This window comes from Danio aesculapii, chromosome 16 (genome assembly GCF_903798145.1).
Source record: "Danio aesculapii chromosome 16, fDanAes4.1, whole genome shotgun sequence".
NCBI classification, from domain to species: domain Eukaryota; kingdom Metazoa; phylum Chordata; class Actinopteri; order Cypriniformes; family Danionidae; genus Danio; species Danio aesculapii.
The window spans coordinates 25,638,993-25,656,605 of record NC_079450.1 but is presented as its reverse complement, the minus strand read 5'-3'; the positions used below and the strand labels follow the sequence as shown (position 1 = coordinate 25,656,605).

Sequence of the window (17,613 nt, the reverse complement as noted above, 5' to 3'; positions counted from 1 at the left end):
AAATTCCTGTGCATGTTCAGAATTCCCCCACAGCGAGTGTTGACGCCCATCTACAAAATAATTTACTGCAGATGTCCATGAGCTGGAAACACCACTATATTTAGCATGACCTGATCAGATGATTAACACTCACTACTGTGTGTGGATATCAGCACTTTGAGCTCTTCTTGTACAGAAGGAATTGCAAAAATGCTTACTTTTTATTATAGTATGTCAAAAAAACTAAATAGGTAAAGGCAGATTTTTTTTTGCTAACAATCCCCATTTCAAAAAAATGAAGCATTTATTCGATAAAAACACTAAATAGAGTACTTATTTATTAATATAATTTATTTACAGCAATGTAAAAGTTAAAATTTCAGTATCATCACATGATTCTACAGAAATCATTTCAAAAGGAATTTATAAAAACAAAACAAAATAAGTAAAGGCAGATTTTTTTTGCAAACAATTCCTTTCAAAGTTAATGAATAAAACGTATACTATTTACAAAGTTTTCTGAAAGTTATATCCTAATTTAATAAATGGGGTTGACTCTTTTTATTTCGAAAGATTCCTGTTCTCATAAATGATGCATTTATTCCATGAAAACACTAAACAGAGTATTTATTTATTAATAGAATTTATTTACAGCAATGTAATAGTTTAAATTTCAGTATCATCACATGATTCAACAGAAATCATTGTAACATTTCAGAAGGACTTGCAAAAACGCTTGCTTTTTATAAAAGTATAATAAAAAACAAAACAAAAGTAAAGGCAATTTTTTTTTGCAAACAATCCCTTTAAAATGAAATCAAGAAAACTTATACTATTTATTAAGTTTTCTGAAAGTTATATCCCAATTTAATAACTGGGGCTGAAAAGTTTAAATTTCAGTATGGTCATAAGTCTACAAAATTAACTGTAACATTATAATTTGCTGCTTATTTCTTATTATTATCATCAGTGTTGAAAACAGATGTGACGCTTCATTTTGTGCAAACTATATCTCAGACTCTTTGGCTAATAGAACATTCAAAAGAACGCAATTTAGATTTAATATACACCACAGCAAATGCCTTTACTGTCACTTTTAATCAGTGTAATGCATCACTGCTGAGGACAAAGTATGAATGTCTTTCAAAACACATCTTACTGACCCCTATCTTTCAGACAGCGAAGTATTTTGAGAACATTTTATATAAAAATAGAAGTAAATTGACCAAAAAACCCCCCCAAAAAAATATAAATAAATAAAGAGAAACTCACTGGTCCCTGAAGGCTTCCATCGTCACGCTCAGTGCTGCCTCTGGAACTTCTTCCATCAGGCTTCTGACACAGAGAGAAAGAAAGGTGATCAAACCTGTCACTTCATTCAACAAATTCATGTCAGTCACTGATTAAATTGTGCAGTTCTACTGTATTATACTAATATACACACAGAATCGTGACCCAGACTGTCACAACAAAACTCCAGCTAGAAATAACTAGCATTTCCAAAATGAAGTTGACAACACCGCACTGCCAATGTGGTCAATTAATTCATTATCAAACATATTCCAGAACCTCACACCTTCTCCAACTCAATAAAGTGACAGCAATAAATAAAATAAAAAAATCTGACACAACTCTCAAGCCCACAATATGTCAAGCTCCTCCAAAGACGAACTAATAAGTGTCATATCTGAAACACATCCTCTTTCCATTTCTCCTAATGTACTGTACCAGTTTTCCGAAGCAGGATTTGAAGACCTGCATCCTCCTGTCTGTTCCCGTTTCTCTCTGCGGTTTCTTAACCATGAAGCAGAAGACGGAGTGGATCTCCATTAAGCAAGCGAGAGAGTGTGTTGGATAAGTCAGAGTGTGTGTGTGTGGAGTGACTCGTCTTCTGAACGTGAGACATATAAAACACACACACACACTGACTCACTGTTAGACGACGAGCCTCAACTAGGCGAAGCCAAGCCCTTTCCCCTCCTCTTTCTCTCTCATTCCCTACAGCTCAGTGTTTTCTCTCTCTATCCCTCCCGTTATCCCTCGTGCACATTCACGTATAACATCTGCGCAGAGATGAAAACTTCCTGTGATCAGTAATTTAACTTTCAGCAGATGCAGGTCAGGCTGAGTTTAGCCGTCTTACGCATCAGTGCCATCCAAACCCTTCATTACTGAGGAATTCCTTAAAAATAACTGCACCTGTATCAAACGGCCCAGATCAAATACTCATTCATTCACTCACAGCAAAAAAAAAAAAAGATTTAATTGATAGGCAAATACTTTTTAATCCTCTTAAGGTTTTGGAAGCAGTTGCACTATTAATGTTTATGACAGTAAGAAGAGATAAGAGTGTTTTGTTTCTTAATGGAGATAAATCGTGCCCTATAATGACACACAAAGTTCCTTGAAGTTAGGGCTGCACGATTCTGGCTAAAATGAGAATCACGATTTGTTTTTGCTTAAACTCAAGATCACTATTTTCTCACGATTCTGTAGATGTAAAATAAAGGTTAATATGAGTATACTTTACCTATAGGCTATTATTATTGTTACTCTCAAACATATGGTAAAATGCTCATGTCATGGCTGCCGTCACAAAACAAATGCAAATCATACTTTCAAAGCAGCTCCCAAATGATCGTTCTGTGCAACAAACTGAACGTTATTTACAACTTTATTACCAGTTATTCACTAAAGTAGAGCTCATTGGCAGGCAAGCGCGCATCCTCTTGGTAGCAAACAAACAGTATGTCAGCTTGTGTGATTTCACGACCGTGAATACGTCATTACATAAAGACAGAAATGACATTTTTAGGTGAATTTTACCTTATAAATACAGTATGTGACTCTTTCAACACCATTTGGAGGTGTCCATGTTGCTGAGAAATGAATATAAAACAATGCTAAGTAAAAAAAAAAACGGTTAAAACTATCTCCCGACATTGAAAATATAATTGGCTGAATCATAGAAAAGCTGAATTAAGATTGTGTGTTGGGTTGAATCGAGATCGTAATCTTTTTTCGATTACTCGTGCAGCCCTACTTGAAGTAATGATGTTTTTAATGATTATATTGATTATGTGTTATTTAGATCTTATTTACACTTTTAAAAACACAATCCAATTATGGAAAAGATCACCAACATGTTTTTCCACAGTTAAATAATATCATATTTCCTTATGATATTCAGTTTCCCACAAGTAATAACAAAATAACAACAAATCAAGAACTTCTTTTGGCAAATTACATTTAGTCATTCAAGAGTGAAGAGGGTTTCTACAGGTGGTCTCTCAAACTGGTTTCATGGACATGACAATGAGTTCACTGTACTCTAATGGCCTCCATAGTCACCATAGATCACCAAATAAACTCCTTTGGTGTGGTGGAACGGGAGATTCGCATCACGGATGCCGCAGCTGACAACTCTGCAGCAACTGGGTAATGCTTTCATGTCAATATGGACCATAATCCCTGAGGAATATTTCCAGTACGTTGTTGAATCTATGGCACAAAGTATTAAGGCAGTTCTGAAGACAAAAGGGGGTCCAACTCGGTACTAGTAAGGTGTACCTGATAAAGTGGCCGGTGAGTGTAGATGAATAGTGGAAAATTATTATTATTATTATTATTATTATTTTTAAGAAAGTATCTGTTGCAAATGTGCAAAACTAGTGCAGTTAGAGTGTTTTCTACAGGTGGATTGTAAAACCCACTCACCTGTGTTTAGTATTTAGCACATTAATTAATCTTAATTATCTGTACACAAACAAAAATAAAAAGGGCTTATAATGAAGTCTATAAAGGCTCTGAAACAAGTTATGAATCAGCTTTGTTTCTTATTATTCCATAATAACGTTTTAAATAACTGTTAATAACTTTTCCATAAACTGAATCTTAAACTGACTCCTTTGTTCACAAATCTGAATTGTTTGATATGATATCGTTTGTTATGATAGTTTTAATCAATTTTGTTGGTATATAAATATTAAATTCTGCCATATAAATGTGCAAGATTTGGAACAAATTGTACAAGCTACTTTACATATGGTCATTCTCAGATACTATATGAAAAAAAGAGAAGCAAGATTATTGCTACAAATATTTTATATGAAACTTTTTAAAAAGTTGAAATGTTTAGAAAAGGATGAGCAAATAACTTTAAGGCAAACTGTTCCTTCAAAGAGCTGACATTTTAATTCAGCAGAAGTTGTTTGTGAGCAAAAGTAATAGTTTAAGCAGAAGAATGAATGTTGTTTGCTGTGGTGGAGCTCTGAATGCCCTTTTTAGTTGGTACAGGAAGCTGCGTGAGTTTTTTTCTGCGAGACAGACAGAACATAATGACACAGTGAAGATACAAATGACGGAGACTGTAAGCCAAAACTTGGCATATCACAAACACACACAAATATTCTCCAGAAATAAAAAAAACATGCATATGCACACATATCACTGTAACAATAACACACTCCCCAGAGTGCAAAACCTTCTAAATTATTTCTTATTCATATTCTTCATGAAGATCAACCCAAATAATCTGAAACCTTCTTCTACACATAAATTCAGCAGGAAACCACAATCTGTGGAAACACTTATTTTTGAAACAAAAAATAACTGTTTTGGGATATCATACCACTGCTGTGACTATACAGTGATTCACCGCTAAAATGCTTTAGGAAGAAGTGAAAACTAACAGATATGTTAAAGAGCTGAGAAGAGAGGGAATGGAGATGAATGCGAGGTAAAGATGGAGGAATGAGTACCAGTAGTCTCTCCTCCTGCTCCAGCCAGCGCTGGTCATCCTCCATCTGCTGCTGCTGCAGGATTAACTGCTCCTCCATCAGCTGAGACAGACCTCCACGCAGAGTCACACCATCCTGAAACACACAACACTCATCAACGCATGCTAAAACACAACAACAACTCACATCGCAGTCTTCTAACTAGACCTCAGCTTCCTTTATGTTAAAAGGGACACTGCCCACCAGAATTAAAAATTGAGTAGAATTTTAATGAATTTACATGAAAAACATTCATTATTATCAGTTATTACTATAACTTATTGTATTCTAACCTCCATGCTGGGGTTCCACATGTGATCCTGAGCAGCCCTGCGATGGTTCCAGCTGTCATGCGGATCAAGTCCCGTCACTGTGGTCTGAGGAGGGTACAGACCACCGGGCACAGAAAGCAGAACATGTGGGCCAGAATGCCCTGCCATCTATATCATGCCAAAAAGACACAAAGCAAACCTCTTCATCATAAATAGTCAAAATTGAGTTATTCACATATTGTTTTTCTGTGACAATTATTATCTGCAAAACCAAACTCAAACTCGGGTTTTATTTAGGAGCCAATCAGGATCATCTCAGAGGCCAAGATGAGTGATAGTAAGTCAATAATTGTATCTGAAATTGCCCTCTATATAGCATTAAAGACTGCATATTTTGAGGGAGCAGCCATTTATAGTGGTGTCCGAAATCATAGTGTATGTTCTAAAGTGCACTCAATCATTCCCACGATGCACCACAATAACTTGTGTAGCAATGGCAAGAGAATACCCATAATGCACTGACATTTTGTGTGCTGAATAGATTTTTGTTGCTCACCTCAAGATGGCATCCACAGTGGAATCCTATCACTGTAAATTATTCATAGTTTAACTCTTAAATTAACATTTGTATACATGACAGAAATCAAAATACTTTGTTTCAATACTAATAGACAGCTCGCTGAGTGTTAAATAACTACTAACAAATTGAAAATCTAAACTGCCTGAGGGCGGAGGAGAATCATCTCATTTTGGATTGAATAAGTCTGTTGGCTTTTAATAGAAACAGCTCATTTTGGCCAATGGAATCGGTTATTGATAGCAATGAGAAACGGCAATGATTAGGCCAAGTATAATTTGTTTTATTGGTTCTCTCTCTGTAAGTAACTAAAGCGTAAATGCACAGTTAAATCAAAATATGTATTAATAAGCGCAGTTATGGGATATAGTTCATATATTATGACACTTGGTTTCATTCAATCCTTTAAGAGGACTATATTAGTGAACTAATGTACAAAATTGTGAATGTGGGCTGATTTCAGATACAGCTCATGTTTTAAGTCCAAATAAATAAAAATTGTATAAAAAAAGCCACAAGATACAACACCTTTTATAAAACAAGTCAGTCAGTGTGATGATTCAGAGGTATGAGATTTATGACATTGAGATGAAATGACCATTTCATATAGTCAATAGAATTTTTTTTCAATGTTACTTAAATTGTGAAACAGCTTTGCTGAAAAAAATAAGTTACAGGTCAAATAGTTAATTCAAATACTGTAACAAAAAAATAGCATGTTGTTTCAGTCATACTAATCTCTAGAGCAGTGATGCCCAAACTAGGGCCCGTGGGCCAAAGTTGGCACCATGGTAACGTTTGATTTGGCCCACCATCTCACCTGAGAAGAGAGGGAGAAGGATGAAGATGTCTTGAGATTGTCAATTCAAATTTACTGTAACCCTTCATTTGTTTTATTGTTAAAAGCTAACTGAAATTAAATCTTTCAATTAAATGGCATAAATTAATCAGATTTTGTTTAAATATTCATACTGTCACCTGATGGATAGAGGACAATGCAAAGACTTTGGTGAGCAAATAAAGGCAGATTCTTGTTGATCAGTGAATTGCACTTGTAGATCAGCATTGAACTCCACTGTGTTATAGACGGGATTATGTTTTTATTGCATTAAGTTATTTAAAAAGTTATACTGCATTAGTTAATACGATTTTAAGTAATGTTTTCTATTTATTTTGAAATATTATGAAATAAACAAGGTTATTACCCATGCTAACTTTAATGTAGTTTGGTATATTTACCTTCGGCCCACAGCTCTCAAGGATATTTGACTTTTGGCCCTTCATATGATAAAGTTTGGGCACTCCTGCTCTAGAGAGAAATTACTGTATTGCACGTTCCTGCAATAGCAGGTTCCTACGATGTGATTAATTATCCACCATATTCCTACAAAAATTAACATATGACCTGGACAAAATACTTTAATGAATCAAGATAGCAAGATGTAGCAGTAGTCTTGTACTACTACTTTCTCATTATGTAAAGCTTTGTTAGTACTAAAAGTGGTTTGCTGCATCCTCCAAATCTAGTACTCAGAACATAATATAATTCATTTGATCTTCAGTATTATACTAATACAAGCACTGTACCTGGTAATGATTGTGCTGGCCCATGTGCTGAGGACTAGGGTAGAAACCTTCACTAGAACGCGGACTTGGATAACCAGGTCGACTGGGCTGTAATCACACACACACACACACAAATATACGTCAACCTACTATCACCTTTTAACCAGTCATGTTAAGATTAGGAGATGCTGTTAAAATCAGTCCACCAGACGCACACAAAATATGTTGCATTTTGTGTGGATGAAAGTTTCAGGCTGTGGAAGGAAAAATAAAAAATAGAAAATAAAATGCAAGCAGTTAGTTTAACATCATCACAATGCAAATGTTGTTTCTGAAATGTTACTGTAGTTATACAGTACATGGGAGAAGGACTAGGCGGGTATTATATTTATATTAGAGGGAAGGGATTGGAGAATGAATGTTGATTGACAGGAGGCGGGATCTTCATCCGATTGGCTGGGATAATCCGTGCTAGGTAGATGGACTGATCTACCTTATAGACCCGTTCATAGAGAGAGTCGACTGACCACAGCTCCAGATGAGCAGAGGAAACAGAGGAACACAAGGACAAAAGTGACAACAAACAGCAACATAGACTAATGAAGAGAAAATGGAAGAAAATGGGGATGTGCAGTTTTTTTAGAATGGCTGTCTGGACCATCTATATGAATCAAATACGGATATTTGACATGATGGGATTTATTGTCTTTAACGGGGGTAAAATACATATATTAAAAGCAATCTCCTTTAAAATAACAACTTTCTTTATTATATAATAGTTCAAACAAAACTGAAAATTCTGTCATCATTTTTTTAATCCTCTTCCACTTGTTCCAAACCTGTTAGAGTTTCTTTCATCTGTTAAACAAAAAAGAAAAAAGGTAGAAGCAAGCTGGATAGTAGTTTATTTGTTTTTGGGTGAACTATCACTTTAGGAATGATGTTTTGATGTTTAGGATGGGGGTTGGGACCATTGTATGACTGTTTTGTCTGCATTTATAAAAAATAAAGCTGCATTTGATTTCCACGACCACACACACACTTGTCTATGGTAGATTAGTCCTTAATTTTAGTGCATGTTAAACATTAGATCTGGCACACAGTTTAGTTTACATGCACCGAAGACACAACATGCAGTTTTAAACTGGTTTTAGCAATAACAATATTCTTAGTCATTCCTGATATACTATTACTTAGTACTATTACTATGTTATGAACTATAAGTCAGTCACAGTAAAAAGCATCATTTTTGATAGATTGCTTGTCATATTCCTACATTGCAAGTCACTTTGGATTACTTTAAGAATTTTGGATTGCTTTCTTTGTCAAATTATATTACATCGTCTTTTGTATTTTTGTCTGGTTTTACTTTTATTTGTGATGTTTGTAATCTTGCAAGGTTACTTTATTTCTTGGTTTCCAATTCTTAAAGGCACAGCATGTAATATTCACCTCTAGAGGGGGCGTATTCGCTGGATCTAGTTATGTTATAGGCTCCGTTTTGTTATAAATATGCATACAGTGAAGATGACGCTCATATAAATATGCAGCTACATGATGTCTTAAGATTTTTGCTGTCTGTTAGGTTGTTAATTTCAAAATGAAAATAGCAGTTTCTTATATCATGTTTGCAGTTTATCGTTAAGAAAGTGAAACAACGTAGCCAGGGTGATGTGAATGACGTTATAAAGTAACTTACACTGTTTCCTTTGAAGATTTCCCCAATGTGTCCTTGAGAGTTTGTTTTTCATATCAAACTTGCAAAGTCTGAACTTACAAGGAAAGGATGCGAGACTGAACTGTGTGTAGGCTACTTAATATTAAGGAAAAATCTCCAATCAGAATGCGAATTGGCGAATGTCTGCAGCCATGCCTCAGTTTTCAGATGTCTTTATTTTTCCCCCATCCACACTGACACAGAGCAGCAGCATTTTAAAATGAAAACAGCCTCTTCAGTGTTTCCAAAACGCTTCGTTTTCAAGGCTCGAAAACTCCGGCGTAGTGTGGACGGAAGGTGTAACCGTAGCAAAACTTATGCGTTTTATATCGAAAACACATTAGCATAAACAGGGCTTTATTATCATGGTAAAATGAACCACAGTAAAGCAGGTCACACACCAGACGCAGACATTCGCATGATATTTACCATGAAACTAATCAGATGGCGCTCTGTGGCACGGCAGAGAAATGAACAGTGTCATTGCTGGGTTCCGCGGACAGCCGCCGACTTGCTGCGCCGGTGTGTGTACCCTGATAGAAACCTATGTTTAGAATTCTAAAATGTATGGCACTGCGTGGCGCTACTCGGCGCATCGGCTACTCGGCGTAGTGTGTGAGTGTAAATGAGTGTGTATGGATGTTTCCCAGTAATGGGTTGCAGGTGGAAGGCTATCTGCAACTAAATAAGTTGGCGGTTCATTCCGCTGTGGTGACCCCAGAATAAAAAAAGGGACTAAGCCGAAAAGAAAATGAATGAATGAATGAATGAATGAATGGTTCTGTTATAATGCTACCCTGTGCAGTCTAATAAAACACAAAATATTAAAGCGTATTTGGTATTTTACTAATTTCTAGAAAACCAAACTGAAAATCAAGGGTGTATGATGTCAATAGCACGACGACACACAAAATAGTGTATGTCACTAGTTAAAATAGCTTATTTCTCTGGATTTGCACACTTTTCTTAACATTTGGGATAATGAAAGTACATAAGTGAGCTAAATACATAACACTGTTATAGTGTTTTTGGAGATTTTAATGAAAAAACAAAACAAAACAAAAAAAATTTACATACAGTGCCTTTAAAATCCCTATTGAATATACACTAGGAAAATTACTTCTGGAACCAAGAATGCTAAAAAAATGTATTGGAATTGCACTCTTTTAGTCATGTTTTCAGATTTGATCTCAACTACATTAAAACTCCTACCTTGACTGCAGACTAATCATATACATTCTGTCCACTGTGACTGATCAAACTTGCTTTTTCCCGCAACAACTTTGAGTCCACAGCTAACAATGGCATGCACCTATAAAACCACTAGCAGAACTGCCTGCTACCAGTTCTAGCACACCTGCCTGTGTGAATCTGTAGGGCGCGTGGCTGAGGCTCAGCTGTTGCATGGAGGGATAGTAGGGGTCGAAGAAAATACCAGGGGGGACTGAGGGTCTCATCCGGGGCCCCTGGGGGAACAGCAGGGAGCAGTGCAGCGGTAACGGCTCAAGCAGAAGCGGCCTCTGAGTTTGTATGCTAAGCTGTGGAGTGTTTTGCTGCATGTGTGCTGATGGGTTAATGATGGATTTGACACAGGGCTTCAGAGGAGACGCAGACGGCTCGGTTTGGCGGAAGCAGAGGGAGATCTGGGACCCGAAGGGTTGCTGAGGAGGGCGAGAGGCAGCGGATGTGGACACAGATGGAGACAAACAGTCCATACTGAAGCTGTGCTGGAGGGGGCGTCTGCGGGAGGGCTACACATACACACGTACAGTTGAGGTCAAAAGTTTAGATGCACCTTGCATAATCTGCTAAATGTTTATTCTTTTAACCAAATAAGAGGGATCATACGAAATTGTTTTACTTTTTACTGACCTGAGAAGATTTTCCAATGGAGTCAATCTAGGGTAATATATGCTTGCAAAATAAAAGAAGGTTTATAAAAAAAAAAAAAAAAAAAGGTAAAATTAGGTTGAGAAATAAAAATGTAATTTGAAAACAAAAAAATAACTGCAAATAAAAATCAAGCAGTGCAAAATAAATGTAATAAAATATTTGCAATTTAAGAAAAAAACAAAACTATATAAATTTAATTTTTATTTCTCAAAAATTAATTTTCGCTTTGCTCAATATTTTACTTTTTGTTTGCAAAACTTTCTTTTTTTTGCAAGTATATATGACCCTAGATTGACTCCACATTTTCCCAATAAAACGTATGTTTCAAAAAGTTAAGAAGACAAAAGATAAATAAATAAATAAATAAATAAATAAATAAATAAATAAATAAATAAATAAATAATGATAATTTATTACGGCTGGTCGATTAATCAAAAAGTAATTGAAATCAACATTCAGATCCTATAATCACATTTTTCCAGGACAATTTTTGCAATTATTTTCCTTACCGTTAGAGCCCGCCTTCCCTATAAGCGAACTAAGTGGCAGCTTAGGGCCCCACCGCCACTATAGGGGCCCCCACAAGCCACTAGTGGTGCGAGCAGTTTCCTTGCTGAAATCGTTTTTATTTGCATTTTACAAATTATCTTCATTGACAGTGCTTTAGTACTTAAATATTTATAAAATTTCAATGAAAAGAAAAAAAAAATCATAATTTTTTAATATTTAAAACTGTTCTCATGTGAATTAATCATAGTTTAATATAAACTTACATCTGGACCCTGCATCTCAAACCTAAGAAACACGGAAGGTGACTGGGAATAATAAAGTTTGTGTTTGGGTATTAAAATAACCCAGGATTTGTTGCTTTTCTTTTTCTTATGTTTTTTTATATTCATAATTTTTATATTTACGTTATATAATTTGTTTACTGATTATATTATTTATGGCCCAATCTTTGCATTAATGTTAATTGTTTTGTGTGTGTGTGTTTTTTTTAATGAGTTCAGAATGTATATTTTATTACTAAGTAATGCATTTTATTGGAATTTATTATAAAAAAATCAAAAAAAAATTCTCAATCTAGAATCTTTAGCTATAGAATCTTCAATCTGTTTGCTAAATTAATAGAATGTGTTTTAAACACTCCAGAAGGACAAATATAGGAATCACTGGTCTCTTTATTCTAAATTGTTTAATTCTCCATTTTTCAAGATGGTATTTCACAGAGAGCCACGTTTTAGGCAATGTGTGTTAATATTCATTTCAGTTGTTCAGCGTTGATGTTCAATAAATAATCGTATAGTAGATAGTGTGTTTACTTCAGCTATTTTAAAATCAAGTAATGCACCATACATTCAAAAATCTCTCACTTGTAAGTTGTGAGCATATTTAATGTACAAAACTCGTCAGTGAACTATGAGGGCAAAAACATAAAATAAATAAATAAAATAATCATTCATTAACCGTAATAAAAGTTACAATGTTCAATTAATCGACATTTTAATTTTAGGTTCGCCCAGCCCTACAGATTATACACACAGTCAAGCCTGAAATGATTCATTCATCTAGTAAATTCTGACTTAAAGTTACTTTTATTCAACCAGATATATATACAGTATATATAATATATATATAATATAAATATATATACATATATACACTGTTTTTTTTTTTTGTTTGTTTGTTTTGTTTTTTTTACCAGAATTGACACAGGTTTCTCCCAAAAGATAAGACAATGTATAAAAGGCATCATTGTGGTAAAAAAACAATTCTCTGACTTATTAACATTTGAACAAAAAAAATTCCAGGGGTATTTTCAGGCTTGACTGTATATGAAATAGAAAATTAATTTTACTAATGATAGAAGTTTTGTTTAGTGGTATTTGGGTCTTTCAATTTTCACAAATTCTTTTGTTTTTTAGGATTTCGGTATGTTTTGAGCCCTTTCCATATATATGGCTGTATGCTTTGTATGCATCTTTTCACATGGAGGACAACTGATGGGATTTATGTGCACTTATAAGGAGTGGGAATAACTTTTGAATATCAGGGTAAATATAACATGTAAGTTTCTTTAGCAGCTTCAAAAGGGCAGTACTAAACAATAAAAATAACATACCTAGGCTAAATAAAAAAGAAAATTACATCTTAATTGGGTTCAAAAGTTGTAACCCCTAGCTCTTAAAGAGATTCACCCAAAAAAGACAATTTACTCAGTTTTTCTCACCTTTCTTCTGTTGAACACAAAAGAAGATATTTTAAAGAAAGCTGAAAACTTGTAACCATTGACTTCCATAACAGGAAAATACTGTAGGAAAAAACTAAGTCAATGGTTACAGGTTTAAAGCTTTCTTCAAAATAGCTTCTTTTTGTGTTCAACAGAAGAAAGAAACTCATTAATATTTGAGTAAATAAAAGCTTGAGTAAATAAATGTTACTAATTTTGCGTAAAATTTGAGTAAATCTCTGGGTGCACTGTCTTTAACGCATTATCTTTTTCTTCTGTAGCTTCAGTGTTTGATTCCTCTTATTTCGATAAAATAATTAACATTTATTAGACCCTGAAATGTAAACTTTTGCACCTCAACTGCACATTCTGAAAGAGGTGCTAAACAACACAGGAAGCAAACAGAATGGATGAGAAAAGCAGAAATGTTATGGATGTTCATTAGCAGGTGTGAGCAGTAAACACAAAAACAGACATGGGCATCAGGGCAGGATGACTGACAGGACTGATTGACAGCCAACAGAGGGGTTTGAAAGTAAGAGTTTGAGGTGATTTGAGCCACACACAGAGCGATTGGAGAAATCAGGCTGGGCTATCAATCACTTTAATGTGAGCAGCACAGGATTTAAAACTCTGACAGAAAGCAGATGGAGTAACAAAAATCAAACATAATAATAAAAAAAGTAGATTGTACTTGTACACAATTGTTTAAAAGTTTGCAGAGAGTGAGATAGATTTTTTTATAAAGTCTCTTATTCTAACCAAGGCCACTTTTCATCATAAATATTGTTTTCTTAATACTAGGGCTGCACGATACTGGAAAAATCTGACATTGTTATATATTTTTTTCTGCGATATATATTGCAATATTAATACAATTTCACCAGATGACTTGAATAGTTCTATTTGGAAAGTCATTACTTTAGATTGATTGGGATGATTTGTATGGGACTGAAATACAAATATATTTGATGTAATTTATAATGCACATATCGGAAACCAACTAGAGTCATAAATAAATTCGTTCAATAGAAATAAAAACAGTGCTTTATGGTTTTCTGGGGGGAGTCTATCAGTATTTAGGTCCAGAAATTGAATAATCAAATATAAATGAGCATTGAGCATCTTTATCATATAAATAATTCAATAAAATGTATTTTTATGCTCTTTATGTTCTCTTAAAACGCTTTAAACTCTTAAAATGTTCACATAGGCCTTAAAAACACAGGAAATTATTAAACTTTCACTCTATAATGAAATTCAACTGTGTCTCCACAAATCTTATGTGTTTTGACCTGTGGATTCTGGTCATCTATATTCGTAACTCAATATTGAATAGCTTGCGATGTGACTATTGCGGACGCACACATTGCAATAGCGATGCTCCAACGATATATAGTGCAGCCCTACTTAAAACAATATCTTATTTAGGTTTTAATGCATTTTGAAAAGCATATCTGTACTCTAAAACAATCTTTAAGAAAACACTGTAATATGCTGATTTGGGAAGATTCCTATTATTAATGTATTACAAGATGCATCAAATATGGTTAATATTTTTAAGGATATCATTTTATTCAAGGTTTCTTTAATGAAAAGAAATCTAATTTATTTTTGGGCCACTTTCTGGAAAATACTGCACATTTTTAAAGCACATACAGCTTTGTATTTCTAAAAAATCCTTTTGTCAGTTTTAGCTGACACACAGGGGCCAAAATAACACAAAGTTTCAGCTCTCAATTAATTTCTGGTGAAATACTTGATTCTCAAGTGATACAAGGAACTTAAGTCTGTCTTTAACAGAAATATGGCAAGATTGTGACATGTCTAATTATATTTAATGTCTGCACAGCTTATGTTCAGATGAAGAGAATAGTGAAGAAAGCATTTCTGCATATGGGAAGCACATGTAACACAAAATATGGTCCAAAAGGCTGAGACCACACTGAATGTTTGGAATTCAAAACAACCTCCTTTAAATGTTGAATCTTGTTTCGAACTTAACTGACAAACTAGCATCCTGACACCATATTTATGCTTTCTAACATTTTAGTAACTATTCTGCTTATTGACTTTCACACAAAATATAAGATGTTTATATCAGTTGTTTGTATTAACATCAACATATACAACAATCATTACCACTTTTGGTTTCAGATGTTTGAACATCATTGCATACACTGCAAAAAAATGCTTTACTTGTCTGGATTTGTGTCCAAATATCTTAAACCAAGAAGCATTTTCTAGACAAGCAGGATCTTGTTTTGAGAAATAATTGATCAAAATGTAAGTTTTTCCTTAAAACAAGCTAAATAATCTGCAAATGGAGGAAGAAAAATAAATGTATTTTTCACTTTGGAATACGAATATTTTACTTACCTCACTGGCAGATTATGTTGCTTGCTTTAAAGAAAAACTCACTTAATTTTGGCTAACTATTCTGGAAAAAGACTTCTGTTTTTTGCCTATAAAATGCTTCTTGATTTAATAACCTTTAGATATTTGGACTAGAAACAAGCAAAAACTCAAAGTAAGAAAAGCATTTGTGCAGCATATAACCATAACTAGGACCATAAAATGTCTTCAGTCTATACAAAAAGCAGAAGGAATCAGCGAATAAAAAATAAATTCACTGCAAAACAATGAATGTCACAGAATTTTGCCAATTTTGTATGAAAAGTAGATCTGCACATGTAATCAATTGGCAATGTGGACTAGTTTCTGTGAATATTAAACCATAAAACAATATTTTTAATATGAAGTCTGCAGGTTGCTGAACACAGGCAGATCACAGACAAAGAAAATGTCTGGAACAGTACTGGCTAACTATTTAGCAATAATCAGGGAGTCAATCAATACATAAATATATTTACTGATGTACTCTTTTTCTCTTTGGAAGAAAATGCATCTCATCCAATACTGTTACTTGCAACTAAATAAAAAATGTTCATACAAAACTCAAGATGTTTATAATATCCTAATCTCTTCTTTCTCTACACTAGTTCCAAAAAGCTAAATGAAACAAGAAGAAGAAATAAATAAAAGTTAGAACAAGTGTGAATAGAAGCTCTGCTAACAAGCCACCATGTGCTGTAGTGACAAATGGCGACAAGCTGTTAACCCTGGTAATAAATCCAACCAAAACAAGCTGCCATAAAACATAAAAATGTGAAAAACACCTGAACAACACAATGACTGTTATTTTTTCTTTAAAAAAATACATTTCATTAGAAAATGGCTGATTTAAAAGGGATGTTTCACCCAAATAATTAAATTCGGTCATCATTTACTCACCATCTACTTCCATAATGTTTTTTTTTTTTTAAATGGATGTTTACCGGTTTCCAACAGAAGAAAAAAAAATGTTTGAAGCACTTGAGAGAGAGTAAATACTGAGAAAACAGAGTTTTCTAAAAATACAGGTTTATTTTTGGGTGAACTTTCACTTTATCAATAGCAATGTCCCAGTGCTGTTACTGTACTTACTTTGGGTGGTGCTTCATCTGATCCTCCAGAGTCCCAGGACACGGGAACTTGTCTCCTCATCTCCATACGGCTGCGCTCCTCTTGCTGAGCTTTCTCCTCCGCGAGGATCGTACTGCACAAAAACCCATGGAAAACTCGATCAAACAACAACATCCTTTCTCAGAGGCCTCAATATGTATCTTTGAGACCGTATCCTTTACGCGAGTAAAACGAATGACTGCAAATTTTTGCTTTCATTCCTATGAAGGAGTACGAGTTCATGAGTTCAAAATTTATGTAAGTGGCTGACAGGTGGAGTCACTGTACCGCCCACAGTAAGCCAGTGTAAAAGACCAGCCTGAACAGCTGACTACCAGAGAAAATAAAGCAGTGCGGATTCATACCTGAAACGCTCTGCAAATTATTTCACAATCCAATATGTCATGGCTCAAGTTAAGATGAAATAAGAGGACGATGGGGAAACGAGAATGATTACTTGTCTATTCCTCATCTTTTCTTATGAGAAATGAGAAATCACATGATCTTTGCAACCCAATTAAATACAGAAATTTTACTAATTCTTTATTATGTATTGTGTGTATTTTATACCGGGTTTCTGCAAGTTTCATCAAGTCAAATTTAACACTTTTTAAGAGCCTTTTAAGACCATTAAGAATTAAATTTTAGACTTACACAGGGGTTAAGATTTTTTTCTAATAGTCCGGCATTATCATGAGGAATCGTGTAATTGTTTTTAGTTTATTATTTAATTTGGGGAATTTGCTGTAAAAATGTCTAACAGCTGTTGTGAACTGCATCTCTTCGCAATAAAAAAACTTTTATTTTATTTTATTGAGATTTACTGTTGGTCATTGGATGGATGTCGGCTCAAATTGATTTAACGATTTAAGACCTACAAAACAGTATTTCTGTGATTTTAAGTCTTTTTAAAGCCTAAAATTTAAGTTTTGTAATTTTAGACATTGTAGGACTTTTTTAAATAATTATTTTTAGGGGTTTTCACCTTTATTGGACAGAACAGTAGAGAGAATTGACAGGAAAGTGTGGGAAGTAGAGAGAGGGGAAGGATCGGCATAGGACCTCGAGGTGGGAATTGAACTCGGGTCGCAGTGATC

The 17,613-nt window shown here is 34.3% G+C and overlaps 1 protein-coding gene across 12 annotated transcripts in view; it reads right to left on the bottom strand.

The window, feature by feature from the left end:
- Positions 1–17,613, bottom strand: part of ptk2ab (protein tyrosine kinase 2ab) — a 119,718-nt gene that overhangs the window by 12,591 nt on the left and 89,514 nt on the right. For 7 of the 12 annotated variants that reach the window (XM_056475855.1, XM_056475850.1, XM_056475849.1 and 4 more), the window contains 6 exons: positions 16,499–16,610; positions 10,251–10,355; positions 7,194–7,280; positions 5,051–5,197; positions 4,740–4,853; positions 1,252–1,314 (listed from right to left, as the gene is read on the bottom strand). In XM_056475855.1, the coding sequence (XP_056331830.1) occupies positions 1,252–1,314; positions 4,740–4,853; positions 5,051–5,197; positions 7,194–7,280; positions 10,251–10,355; positions 16,499–16,610 (628 nt within the window). The remainder of the gene's footprint in view (positions 1–1,251; positions 1,315–4,739; positions 4,854–5,050; positions 5,198–7,193; positions 7,281–10,250; positions 10,356–16,498; positions 16,611–17,613) is intronic. The other 5 variants (XM_056475851.1, XM_056475853.1, XM_056475852.1 and 2 more) reach the window with 2 other exon arrangements.